Source organism: Eleutherodactylus coqui, chromosome 1, assembly GCF_035609145.1.
Source record: "Eleutherodactylus coqui strain aEleCoq1 chromosome 1, aEleCoq1.hap1, whole genome shotgun sequence".
Taxonomy (NCBI): domain Eukaryota; kingdom Metazoa; phylum Chordata; class Amphibia; order Anura; family Eleutherodactylidae; genus Eleutherodactylus; species Eleutherodactylus coqui.
This window is the reverse complement of record NC_089837.1, coordinates 429,216,236-429,229,191: the sequence shown is the minus strand read 5'-3', so window position 1 is coordinate 429,229,191 and position 12,956 is coordinate 429,216,236. Positions and strand designations below refer to the sequence as shown.

General features: G+C 41.8%; 1 protein-coding gene across 5 annotated transcripts in view; it reads right to left on the bottom strand.

Moving 5' to 3' along the window:
* The window catches only part of DGKH (diacylglycerol kinase eta), a 198,955-nt gene that overhangs the window by 56,503 nt on the left and 129,496 nt on the right, over positions 1-12,956 (bottom strand). For all 5 annotated transcript variants that reach the window (XM_066581698.1, XM_066581692.1, XM_066581715.1 and 2 more), the window contains 6 exons: positions 11,996-12,135; positions 11,572-11,659; positions 11,031-11,122; positions 9,016-9,115; positions 6,430-6,709; positions 2,990-3,118 (listed from right to left, as the gene is read on the bottom strand). In XM_066581698.1, the coding sequence (XP_066437795.1) occupies positions 2,990-3,118; positions 6,430-6,709; positions 9,016-9,115; positions 11,031-11,122; positions 11,572-11,659; positions 11,996-12,135 (829 nt within the window). The remainder of the gene's footprint in view (positions 1-2,989; positions 3,119-6,429; positions 6,710-9,015; positions 9,116-11,030; positions 11,123-11,571; positions 11,660-11,995; positions 12,136-12,956) is intronic.

Sequence of the window (12,956 nt, the reverse complement as noted above, 5' to 3'; positions counted from 1 at the left end):
ATTGTTTGGTCCTGGTACGTGGAATGGTAAGCCTTGCAGAAATGAACAACACGATGTGAGGCTCAGCCTCATCTGCATCCTTGCCCATTCCTGCTCTGGTCTAGAGATGCATTCTCTCATCCTATTACAGGTTTCCAAGTGGGAAACAGATTTTCAACTGGTGCCGCTAATCTCACTTATATTATAGGACATTTCAGGTTATGTGGGTCCCACACAAGAATGCTTTAACTCCTTTCTCCATGGCAACCCTCCGGAAGCGTCACAGAGGGCTTCACTTCCATTGAAATCAAAGGGAGTGCTGCCTCCTATTACACTTCCACATCCAACCCCCGTATAACAGGTGGAAGTGTAATAGCAGGCTTCAGCTGATATTGATTTCAATGGTTGTGAAGTCCTCTATGACACTTCTGCCTTCGACAACCGATGACGACGTCCGGCCCTGCCGCATTGAAAGTGGTCTGGACGATCAGCAGATCACCGGGGATCCTGTGTGGCAGTTTCCTGGCGATTAACTATTGATGACCTATCTGGAGTATAGTTTAACAACAGAGTTTGCCTGCAAAACCTCTTGAACATGCCATCTTTTAATAAATGAACTGAAATTGAAAACCTATAGTTGGGCCCATAGCTCTCTGCTCTGGGGTCCAGTTCCTACCGCATACCAAAGCTCCCTTTAAGGTCTTATCCAATACATCATTGTAGAGTGCAATTTCAGCTATTTTTTCTATAACCCCTTAACGACCAGCCGCTGTCTTTTGATGGCGGGCAATCCAGGCCCTGAATCTGCAGTCATGTCTTTTGGCGTTGCTGTAGTACAGGGTGTTAATGGTTCCCTGATGTCTTCTGCTGGAAGAACTAGCTGTAACCACTATTTCCCCTTTCGACTGGATTTCTTGATGATCAGACCCTGGGGGGCATACATAACCCGGGGATGTCTGTTCAGTTGGCCTGCTGTGTCATAGTGACACACAGTATAATGTGCCAACATATGGGACTATGCCAATACATTATAGGTTTAAGATAAAGAAGTAAAATAGTCTCTTAGCCCTGCAATACTACACCTTCCTGGACAGACAAATAAAGAGGACTTTATTTCCCAAAAGTAGTTGTAAAACAATTGGCAAGTATATCATCAGACCTATAAAAGCTCAGTACAGCATTTTGGTGGTACCAGTTTGAATATTTGATCAGGTGAATTGTTCCCCAGAGTAGTATTCCAGGGTCGATGGGATAGAATAAAATTTAATTAAAAAAATATGTTTGCAAAAAAAAAACATTTAGTATTGAATGTATCTTTCTGCCTATACAATACATGGAAACAAAAAAGCTAGGCTTATTAAAAGGGAATCTGTCAGCTGGAACACGCTGTCCATTCTGCAGGCATGATGTTATAGAGCAGGAGGAGCTGAGAAGACTGATATATAGTTTTATGGGTAAAGATTAAGTATAACTAGTATTTTGTAATCTGTTTATGTCCCATCTTACTCTGAGTTGAACAGTCCAATGGGCGGTCCCATCAGTAATTCATAGTGATGTGTGTATAACTGTACATATATAGAGACAACTATCAATCACTGATAGGACCGCCCATTGGACTGTTCAACTCAGAATAAAGGCCCATTTAGACACAAGAATTAATGCTCAAAATTAGTTCAAAACCATCTTTTGAGCGATAATCTATACAGGTAGATGTGCCCATCGCTCACTTTTCTGCCGAACGATGAATTTCATCGTTCGGTAGAAGAGCTGGTAAGAAGAACCGCACGCTGTGTTCTGCCAGGGGAGCGCTAATTACATTGTCTCAGCTGACAGCCCCACGGTAGAATAAAGGGAATTCAGTCAGAGAAAAGCGGGGATGTAAATAGATAAAAGACAAGTTCTACTGAATCTTTCCCCATAAAACTATTCTTTAATCTACTCAGTTCCTCCTGCTCTATAACATGATGGAGCTGATAGATTCCTTGTAAGCATCTGCATGACTGCAAGAACCTGAAGAATTCATCATAAAGTTGTTCAGTGTGAAACCCATTTTGGATAATTGATATATTCTCCCCGCCCCCGCCCCCCCCTCCTCCACCACCCCCACTCCCCAAAAAAGTGCTGAAAAAATACAATTTCTCCCACATAAAACAAAGCCACATCAATGACAAAAAGTTACGGCTGCTGGAAAGCAGAGACACAAAAAAGTTAATATTTTGAAGCTCATTAAGGCCCTAATAGGGTTGGTCATCTAGGGGTTAAAACATAATTAGCATTTTTCTCCTCCGGTAATTCTGCAGGTATTCACCATTGCCCTTTTTATACGTCATGGTACTTCTGTAATTCCTTCAGTGTTTGGAGTGAAGTGATCATTCACTTGCATGGTAACCTTTGTACTACACCGTCACTCAGGATCTGGAAGTGCCATCTTTTGCCTCATCTGTACTCCGTGACAAAACAAGCGTACTCTGTATAACAGCTGCTCTTTATTATGACAGATGGGACTCCTGGGGCTAAGCTACATTAAAAATAACCTTTTGCTGTTCATGCTCTGATAAAAACCAACAGAGTCCTAATGACTGAGAACGATGTCTTGTTGCAGGTACCCGACTTCACATCCCATTATTCCCCTTGGAACACCAGCTTACACTGGCAGCGCTTCTGTGTACAAATACATATATGGCTTCTGCTCTATGCAGCGCCCAGCTCTGGAATACGGGAAGCTGCTCTTCATCATCTCTTAAGTGGAGCAAATACAAAAAAGGTCAGCAGTACTGGGATTGTTTGTGAAGATCACAGAGGGAGAAGATAAAAGCGGTTTCTCAAAGAACTGGGTTACAAACTCTCAGATGAATAGCCCTAATAAAGCATTTTGAAACTACTCCGCTATTCTCCACAAATGAAGTCTCACATGCCATCCAGAAACTTCGGTCACGGCTTCTGAGTTAACCGTTCACTGCTGAAGACACCATTAATTCCTTGGACGGTGCACCCATCTGTGTGCTCATACCTGAGAGAGGATCCGTTTCCTTGGTGTCCTCATCCTTCTCCTCCTCTTTGGACTCTTCTAACTCTTTCCTGTACTCCTCCGCAGCCTGGTTCTCTTGTTCCTCGGTGTGGGCATTCTGCTCATCTACCACTACAATATAAAGATGGATTTTACTGCACTTCACATAGGGAATGTGCAAATACTATCACACAAAACAAGATGTGAGACAGAAATGCAGTTATTGGCATTTGTTGGTTTTGAAACACACGTAGGCATCATAGAGTTCTATGAAAATAGAAACCACATCCAAAATCCCATCTTGGCCCATTTCCTTCAAGTAAGAGACAGTATAAAATACGTTGTTAAGCTGCTCTCGCCACATCTTGCTCTGCAGGAACCCCTGATCCACTGTGGCCTAGTTTCTGCTTCCCGCCTTTACAGATAGTAGTCAGAAGGCCTCATGCGTTGTTGGAAGATCCCTACTAGTGATGAGCGAGCATACTCGCTAAGGGCAATTGCTCGATCGAGCATTGTTCTTAGCGAGTACCTGCCCGCTCGGGAGCAAAGAATCGGCTGCTGGCGGCGGGCAGAGAGCTGTGGGGGAGAGCGGGGAGGAACGGAGGGAAGATCTCTCTCTCCCCCCTGCCACAACTCACCTGTCACCCGCGCCGGCAGCCGAACCTTTTCTCCCGAGCGGGGAGATACTCGCTAAGGACAATGCTCGATCGAGTAATTGTTCTTAGCGACTATGCTCGCTCATCACTAATCCCTACATATACGGTATATTTTTATCTGCTAAACATTAGTGCAAAACTCCCCAAAATGTACAATATTTTAGTCCTGTGTGGGCTTCATCTATTTTTATAACTACAAACCAGCTATGGGGTTCCTGCAGAGGAACATTTCAGGTATGTACAATTATACCACTTCATGCCTCCCTTCTAAAGAGCACTGGGGCTACATCACAAACTGCCAAACTTACTGCTGTCTATGTCCTGTGCCCTAACAGCTCCCAACTTAACTATGTCTCCAAGTGGGAAGCAGATCTGGGTTCTAGTACAGGCAATTCCGGTTGGTAGTTTATAGGAGGTAATATAGCCAAAAGTTCTTGCAATGTTTATCTTCAGGACCCTGAAAAAAATGTATAATATTCAGGTACTTTGGTATCCAGGGAACAAGTGGGCATTGCGAATGGGAGCCATCTGCCTGCACACTTGACCATGGTCCTGCCCAAGTGGGTAGTGCCTCTAGATTAGAGATGATTAAGTCAGTAACATGTAAAGAGAGAGACCGATGGGAAATCCTGCTAGGAAGAAAGATAAAAGAGTGCCCTGCAAAGTATGCACCCAGATTTGTTTTTGGTCAGCAAACAGGTGAAGACTAAAAACCTGGAAACAACCATTTTTGGGCACTACAGAAGTTAAAAACAAAGTTTCTTGACATGCGATCAACAAAAAACACAACCTTTCTTCTATATAGATACCAAAGACACATTTACCCAGATATGATCCCCTTGGCTGACATTTCTACTTCATGTCCAACCCTTGATCTTCCCACACTCCAAGACAACTAAGGGATGGTCATTTTGTGTTCCTCATGGGAGTTACTCATCATCTCATCTCCTTTCCTTACCCCCTTTTTCTTGTCTTTTTTTTACCCTGTGGTGTAACCTCTCCACTCTTTATCCCTATTAAAAACTACACTTAGGCCTCATGCCCACGGGCGCATTTTTGCTGCGTTCCGCTCTGTACTCCATAGAAATAACCCTCCATAGCATGCTTTAAATAAAAAAAAGACTTTTCATGTACACAAACGAAATCCAAATGCGTTTTCCACTCGCGGATGGAAAATCACAGCTTTCTCCATTTCACTGCAAGTCCCGCACGGACGACTTCCAGTCCGACCTGCGGCCCGTCCGCAAAAGAAAATTTTAACCTCACTTTGAAAGCCCATTTTCGGTGTGTTTAGCTAAAAAGGACATTTGAAAAGTGTAGGAGAAAGAAAAGCCCCGTCACTCAGAAGCTCTCACTCCAACATCATTTTTTTTTTTTTTTAAAGCAAAAACATGCCTGGCCATGCTGATTGGTTGGGATCCACTGGCTGGCAGACTGGGACTTAAAATGCTGCTATCTAATGTCCTGATCAGTTGGATGCAAGGCAGAACATACAGTGCTCTAAAGTAGCACCCAATACATTTCCCTTTAAGAGCATCTTACAGTGCTTGTTCAACAATACCGATCCTGTTATACTAGTAAAGTATGAGCAATATGGATCAGGATTTGAGGCATTTTAAAAAAATGGCAAAACAAAAAACATTCCATTGACCTAGTGTAACATGGAAACAAATACAATGTGGAGATATATTCAATAATTAAAATTGGGACAAAAGGTGATCATAAAGACGTAGGTTTCTCAAAATGATAATAAAAAGTATAGCTAGCCCTGAAAGAAATAAGCCCTCACACAACCAAAAAAAAGTTACAGGTTACAGAATAAGGTGACAGAAGTTATATTGACCTTTTTAAAAGCTATATACATTTGGTATTACCATTATTTTACTGACCCATTTTTATTTTTAATGCAAAGTAAGGCCTTAGTCACACAGGCGTAAATACGCGCGTAAAAACGCACCTACAAAAGATAGAACATATTGGTGGCAATGGACATGGTCACGCGTTTTTTTATGCGCGTATATACGCGCGTATTTACGCCCGCGTGACTAAGGCCTAAAGGTGGAAAAAAATTCCCCCCACACCCCCACCAAAAAAAATGCAACTGCATTTTTTTCTCTCCCCATGTAACATTTTTATACATTATATGGTACATTAAATTGTGCCATTTGAAAATGCAACTCGTTCTGCAAAAATCAAGCCATACAGCTGAAAACATATAAATATTATGAGCCTTGGAAGGCAGAAAAGAAAAAACCAATGAAAAAAAAAAAAAAGCGAAGTCTTGGGTCCTGAATGGGTTAAACAGAAAGCAGGATTACTAAATTATTCAGTAACAACCAAGAGCTCTTATCTAACAAAGTTGCGACAGGTGAAATGGTTTCTTTAGCATTATCTTGTGTAAGTGTTGCCCCACACACTGCCAACAAACAAAAGCGTTCTTCAAAACATAATAAGGCAATGTAGCCGACAGCAGGACGCATTACCAAGAAACAAATAATTCTGCAACTCCGGTCCTGAGACACGTCACGGCTGAACATCATCCGCATTGCTATGTACCAAGATGTAAGTCATCGGGGCTTCTCTAACCAACAGAATTTCAAATGTATTCAACAAATGACCAAATCCTTCTAAGCTGGGGGCTTACAAGAGGCTCGAGTAGTCTGTAGTATTAATAATATATTAGTAGAATACCAGTATTAGACAACTTCAAATACATTTGGAGGCTCTGCTAATGCTGGAATCATGACACATTTCATTGCGTTCTTCTAGCCCCAACAGAACACCCACCCTTCTCAGCTTGTTCTATGATCTGCCTGACTGCTTTTTTCAAGCTGTTGGCTCGCAGCATGAGTTGCTCCCGCGGTTTGAAGAGCTTTGGTGTGGAAGACTTTGCGATGCTGTCTGTCAACTGCTCCTTGCTGTCAGAGAGGGAGTCTTCACTGGAGAATTCTTCTTCTGCCTCCTCTTCTACAATCGGTGGCGTTAAGTGCGCCAACAATGGCACCGCCTGAGCTTCTGCATGGAGTGTCTGAAGCAGCAGATCAAGCTTCTCATTCAGTGTAGAACACTAGAACACAAATAACCATAATTAAACCGCAGATGGTAACATTATCCTGAAGATATGTATGTAATGTCACAGTGTCCAGAGTCACTGACAGCGCTATGTGAGGGTACATTAGGCAGTATATACCTCTGTCACTACAGTATTCTGCACTTTCCTGTTCTAGCTACACCATATTGCTTCTCGGTTACAATGTAAATTCCTCTATATGACCACAAAACATTTTCCACTGATCACATAGCACTTGCAATAAATGGTTTCATTTTTTCATCAGATCACCTCCCTCCCTACTTCTGTTGAGTATACAAGCGAGCTATACTGTAGTAGAGTTGTAAGCTAACTGACCAAGACTCTGTTGGTACCATGGTTTTGTTTAACTGAGCTGACTGCTATGTTGGATCAGTTTAATAGAGAACAAGAAACTGTGACAGAATCCAATGACTTTAATAGGGGCCATCGGCTTTTCTTGACAGCAAAGATTTTACATTAAAAAAAACCTCCGTGGACAGGGCTCCAAAATCCATGCAAGTAAATTTGGTGCATGCCTCCTAATGGGCTGGGTCCATCCTACTCATATATGCTAATACACAGAAGGTATATAAGGCAAGGCAGCAAAGTACTAAGAAAATGAGGTGATAATTTCAATCCAGTGATGCAATCCTTTAGCCAGGTTTAAGCAGAAGAATAATGTAGGCCATCAAAAATAGCAGAAAGATCAATGGAAAACTTCACTGAGGCTCAGAATGTAAATGCAGGTAGAGCTTAAAGTTAAACTGCTGGCCTGAACATACACTGTCCATACTGCAAGCAACATGTAGAGCAGGAGGAGCTGAGCAGATTGTTATGTAGCTTTAAGGGGAAGGATTCAGTATAACTTGTATTTCATATATTTACATCTCTGCTCATTCTGAGCTTAAAGGTCCAGTGGGCGGTTCTATTGGTGACTGACAGCCGTATGATTATTCATAGAGCAATAGCTGTCAATCATTGATGGGACCGCCCACTGGACTCCTAAACCCATAATGAGCAGAGATGTAAATGAATAAACTACAAGTTATACTGAAACTTTCTCTATAAAACTATATATCAGTCTGCTCAGCTCGTCCTGCTCTATAACATCATGCCCGCACAATAAACTGCATTTTCAATGTAAAGGGTTCATAGAATCATAGAATGAGTTGGAAGGGACCTCCAGGGTCATCGGGTCCAACATGCTGCTCAGTGCAGGATTCACTAAATCATCCCAGACAGGTATTTGTCCAGCCTTTGTTTGAATACTTCCATTGAAGGAGAACTCACCACCTCCCATGGTAACCTGTTCCACTCATTGATCACCCTCACTGTCTAATATCTAATCTGTGTCTCCTCCCTTTCAGTTTCATCCCATTGCTTCTAGTCTTTCCTTGTACAAATGAGAATAGGGCTGATCCCTCTGCACTGTGACAGCCCTCCAGATATTTGTAGACCTCTATTAAGTCTCCTCTCAGCCTTCTTTTTTGCAAGCTAAACATTCCCAGATCCTTTAACCGTTCCTCATAGGACATGATTTGCAGACCGCTTACCATCTTGGTAACTCCTCTCTGAACTTGCTCCAGTTTGTTTATGTCTTTTTTAAAGTGGGGTTCCCTTTAAAATGTCTCTCCAAGTACAAGGTCTGGCCTGATTTGACATCAGGGGTGAAGTGAAACTACTGCCTGATGGGTGGTACAATTGCTGCAGCAACCATAAGATGAGCAAAGTGTTCATAATGTATACTATTCTGAATTAATAAGACCCGTGCATGATCCTGGACCCAAGGTGCAGTAACATCTAACCACCTGATGCCAGATCTGGCCTGAGGTCATGATTAGAGGGACACTAAGTGAAGGGACATATAGTTCCAGGCCTAGTTTGAGCACCCATATACATCATTCGTTGTATTTTCTTTACTATTCATATATTGCAACATGCTAATAAACTATGGAAATGTCAAGAGGATCTGTCATCAGACTATGCTACCTGATGAAAGGGCGGCATAGTATGGGGACGGGTCTTATCTCCTTTTTGTCAAAATGGCCCAAACTATATTGTGTTGCTTGAATAACTGTAGAGATCAAAGTATGAATGGGGATATAGTTATGAGTCTGGTGTATTGGTGGGGGAAGCAGTTCAGTTCTGCGGATATTAACCCCAATAGGGCCTCTTATTAAGAGTGATAGATCTAAGATAAACACAGTAACAGCAGTAAAATATAATTGCAGACAGAAATACTGATTATAAAAAGAGCTAAGAGACATTAGGAAAACCAACCCGAAAGGAAAAAGAACACTTACTCTCATTGCCATTACGTCTGCCTCCTCTGAATTCTCTAGTGGTTTCTCGTACGTCTTACCAACTTTTGCCACAAAATCTTTTACAGTCTCACACAAAACCCTTCAAGAAAAAAAACAATAAACTTAAAACACAACAGAATGAGGATCATCTTTTATGCAGTATTAAGAAAATGTACATGGCCCTGTTTTAATAAAGCTTTTGTCCATTTTATGCTCTTGTCCTGCTTTCTCCTCCCTAGCAGAAATTAGGGAAAATCCTTATATAAGTGATTTGCTAGTTGTTCCTGAATGTAGTGAGATTCCCCCCCTCATCTACGGGAATAGAGCACGATACATACAATACATTCTGACTTCACAAGTGCAAAACAACATAAAAAACTAAATAGAAAACAAATAAAGCATGTTACAAAACCTTCTGCATTGTTCTGCATGTTTTCCTGATGATGGCCAAAAGCTGGACCTGTGCTTTACACATACTGTAGCGCAAAAGTAAACTGTGACTAAAGTTGCTTTTAGACGGATAGCTTTATCGTTCGCACGAGCAAACAATGTCAAGGTTCGCTGTTGCAGCCCATTTATACAGATAAATCGTTCGCTTGCTAAACCTTAGTTCAGTTGTTCACATTCACTGTATAAGTGAGTGCTAACAACTGAATGATCAGCATTTAAACCGAATGATTTGCGAATGAGCCAATGATGGTTTTTATGCTTGCATGCAATGAATGATAAGCGAACTAATTATCGTTCATCCTTCGCTGTGTTTACATTGAATGATTATCGTTTAACTTCTGCCTAAACGCACCTTAAAGTTTTTAGATATGGTGTTCAAATGTAAACATAAGGATAAATGAAACAAAAGTGTTATGTAAGAACAAAGGCTAAAACATGATAAAAACAGAAGAGAAAATAGGTTAGGTTTTATGATGTACCAACAGAATGAATGCAAGACTTTGCAAACATACATTGAGGCTGGGTTCACACGGGACGGAATAGCCGCAGAATTTCTGTGCAGCAATTCCACCCGCGGCTCTTAATCCGGGGATTAGCCAGCCATGTGGACGAGATTTTGCAAAAATCTCACCCACACGGGGCGGCCAATACGTTGTGGCAAAGCCAGGCGGAAACGGACATGCAGCATGGAATTCAATTCCGCAGCATGTTAATTCGAACCACTCCAAAATCTGTGGCTAAGGGCTCATGTCCACGGGCAAAATAAGAATTAAAATCCGCAGCAAATTTTAACTCTTCTCCTGCCCGCGGATCCGCACCCCATAGGGATGCATTGACCACCTGCGGGGTAGATAAATACCCACGGATGGTCAATAAAAGGGATTTTAAAAAAAAATGGAGCATGAAAAAATCCGGACCATGCTCCATTTTTGTGCGGGTCTCCCGCGGGGACGGCTCCCGCGGGCTTCTATTGAAGCCTATGGAAGCCGTCCGGATCCGCGGGACACAAAAATCGGATTTTACTCACACGCTCCGGTTCTTCTCTTCGCCGCGGCGTCATCTTCTCTCAGTCGCGGCCGGATCATTTTGCTTCGGGACGGCGCATGCGCGGGGCACATCACCGACGTCATCCTGCACATCCGCCGAGCCGAAGAAAGAAGATCCGGCCGCGACGCAGAGAAGATGGCGCCGCAGCGAAGGAAGTATCCGGAGCGTGTGAGAGGTGAGTTAATTCTTATTTATTCTTATTTTCAGCGCCCATGTCCACGGGGCAGGAGGGACCCGCTGCAGATTCTCCATGGAGAATCCGTAGCGGGCCTGATTTTCCCCGTGGACATGAGGCCTAATGCCGCAGGTTTTGAAGCTGCGGCTCTCCCGCGGAAATCATGCGGTTTTTCGGTGCAGCCAAACTGCGAGATTTTCACGGGATTTCCGTCCCATGAGAACCCAGCCTAATAATTATAACCCACCCAAAAAAATGGAAACACAGATTTTTAACTGCAAGCTTCAAGTGAAAGTTATGTGGAACCGTAAGACTGCACCAAGCTAGAGGATCAACAACTCACTTTGCAGAAGATATAACTACGGAATGCTTGTCAGAATTAAGAATCTTCGCCAGGTGAGTGGCCACCGAGTCTTCATACGCAGATATCTGAAACTAGTAACAAATGGACACTTGAATAAACCTGTGATGACTATTCAAAATCAATGACAGAAATTAAAACCTTCATTGTATATATTTTATATCTTGATAACATCACTTCAGATTAGTAACAACAGTATACTAAGTTAAAAACTTAGCCAGACAGGTAAGAGAAACCAGGTTTTCAAAGTCGAAAAATTGTAAAAAAAAAAAAAAAAAAAAAGGCCAAACACACAACCTTTCCATAGGCGAGCAAGAAAGAATTTGCAATGAAGAGCTTGGAAAACACAAAAAAATGCAAGAAATGTAAGTGGATTGAACAAATTATTCCTTAAGATGCCATAGTCTCGACTAATTATTTAGCATGTCATCAAGAGTCTAAATTACCCATGTAGAGGACATTTGGTATTTCAATGCGCCACTTTATGTAATATAAGTAAAAAAAAAAAATGATGTACACTTACTTGGCACTCTTCAGACTCCTCTTCTGGAGATATGGGAAGTATTGAGGTTTTTGACGGTAACTTTAACTCATATGACATTATACTCCACCTGCAATACAATGTGTTTTAATATATATTTTCATACTCTTCTCTACATGAGCGTACAAGCCAGCACAGGCAAGTGTATGGGTTAAATTCTGGAAACTATCTGGACCATAAATAAATGCAGAATGGAACTAAATTATTGTGGGGCTAGCCATCTCCCTTCAAAATCTATGAAACTAAAGAGAAGCTCCAGATTTGGGTTTGTATCATGCAATTTCTAGCAAAACATTCCTTTTATATTTTTACAAATTCCAAAGAAATCCTTGAAAGACGTGAGGAGAAGAAAAGAACTGTCTTTGGGACAAATGGATTCTGGCTCTGATCCCTAAAGAAATCTTACCTGTCCAACATTTTAGTACTTGCACGCTCTAACTTCTCTAATATCTGCGGCAACTGAGTATCATCATCACAGGAACCACCCCAACCGAGTACCCGTGCGAGGTCATTTCCAGTACCCAGAGGCAGGACTCCCAGTTGACACTAGAGTTACAGTTGAATAGAGAGAGATGAGCTTATATTATGTAACACAGTGCAGGGATACATTTACATGGTTCAAGTCAACCCTACCAAATCAATTCCACATCGGCCATGAATCTCACTCCTGTGCTCTTTACCTCACTTAACAACATTGAAATGATGAATAGAATTCCACAAACATGGTGGTGTTCTTGCAAAAAAAAAAAAGCACCACAACAGACCATGAGTTATGTACTGGTACTGTAGTTTAGCACAACTGTAAGTGAATGGCATGAGCAGTAATACCGCACACAACCCAGTGACAGGTATGAAAGAAAGCAGCTAGGTTTTTAGAATCCCGTACAACCCATTAATGTCAGATTCAAAAATTTTGAAATTCAGGTGACAAAAATGGAAAACTCTCTAAAGCAATGAAAAAAATTTATACAAAAGCAACTACTATATTTCTTTAAGAGCAAGATGGAGGTAAAGCCAAAACATGAACCAAAACTTTTCACTAAGGAGGTTATTGGATTACTATTCTTGCATGTACAGTTTCCCCCGAAATAAGACCTACCCCGATAATAAACCCTACCCTGATTTTTGGGGGTTGTCTAATTTTTGGGGAAACATGGTAGGAGTTGTCTCCTATGGGACACGCTCACTGCAATAATTAAGCCAGCCTTAAGGCTAGCTGATGAACATGAGTCTGGCTACTAAAACTCAAGCAGATATCATCTGGATCTGCAAACAACCACTGAATAAGCTCAAACGCCATGGAGAAGTGTTTTCTGCTAGGCAGCTATTCTTCTATTAGAAACCCACAAAACATTCTATTGGCCAAG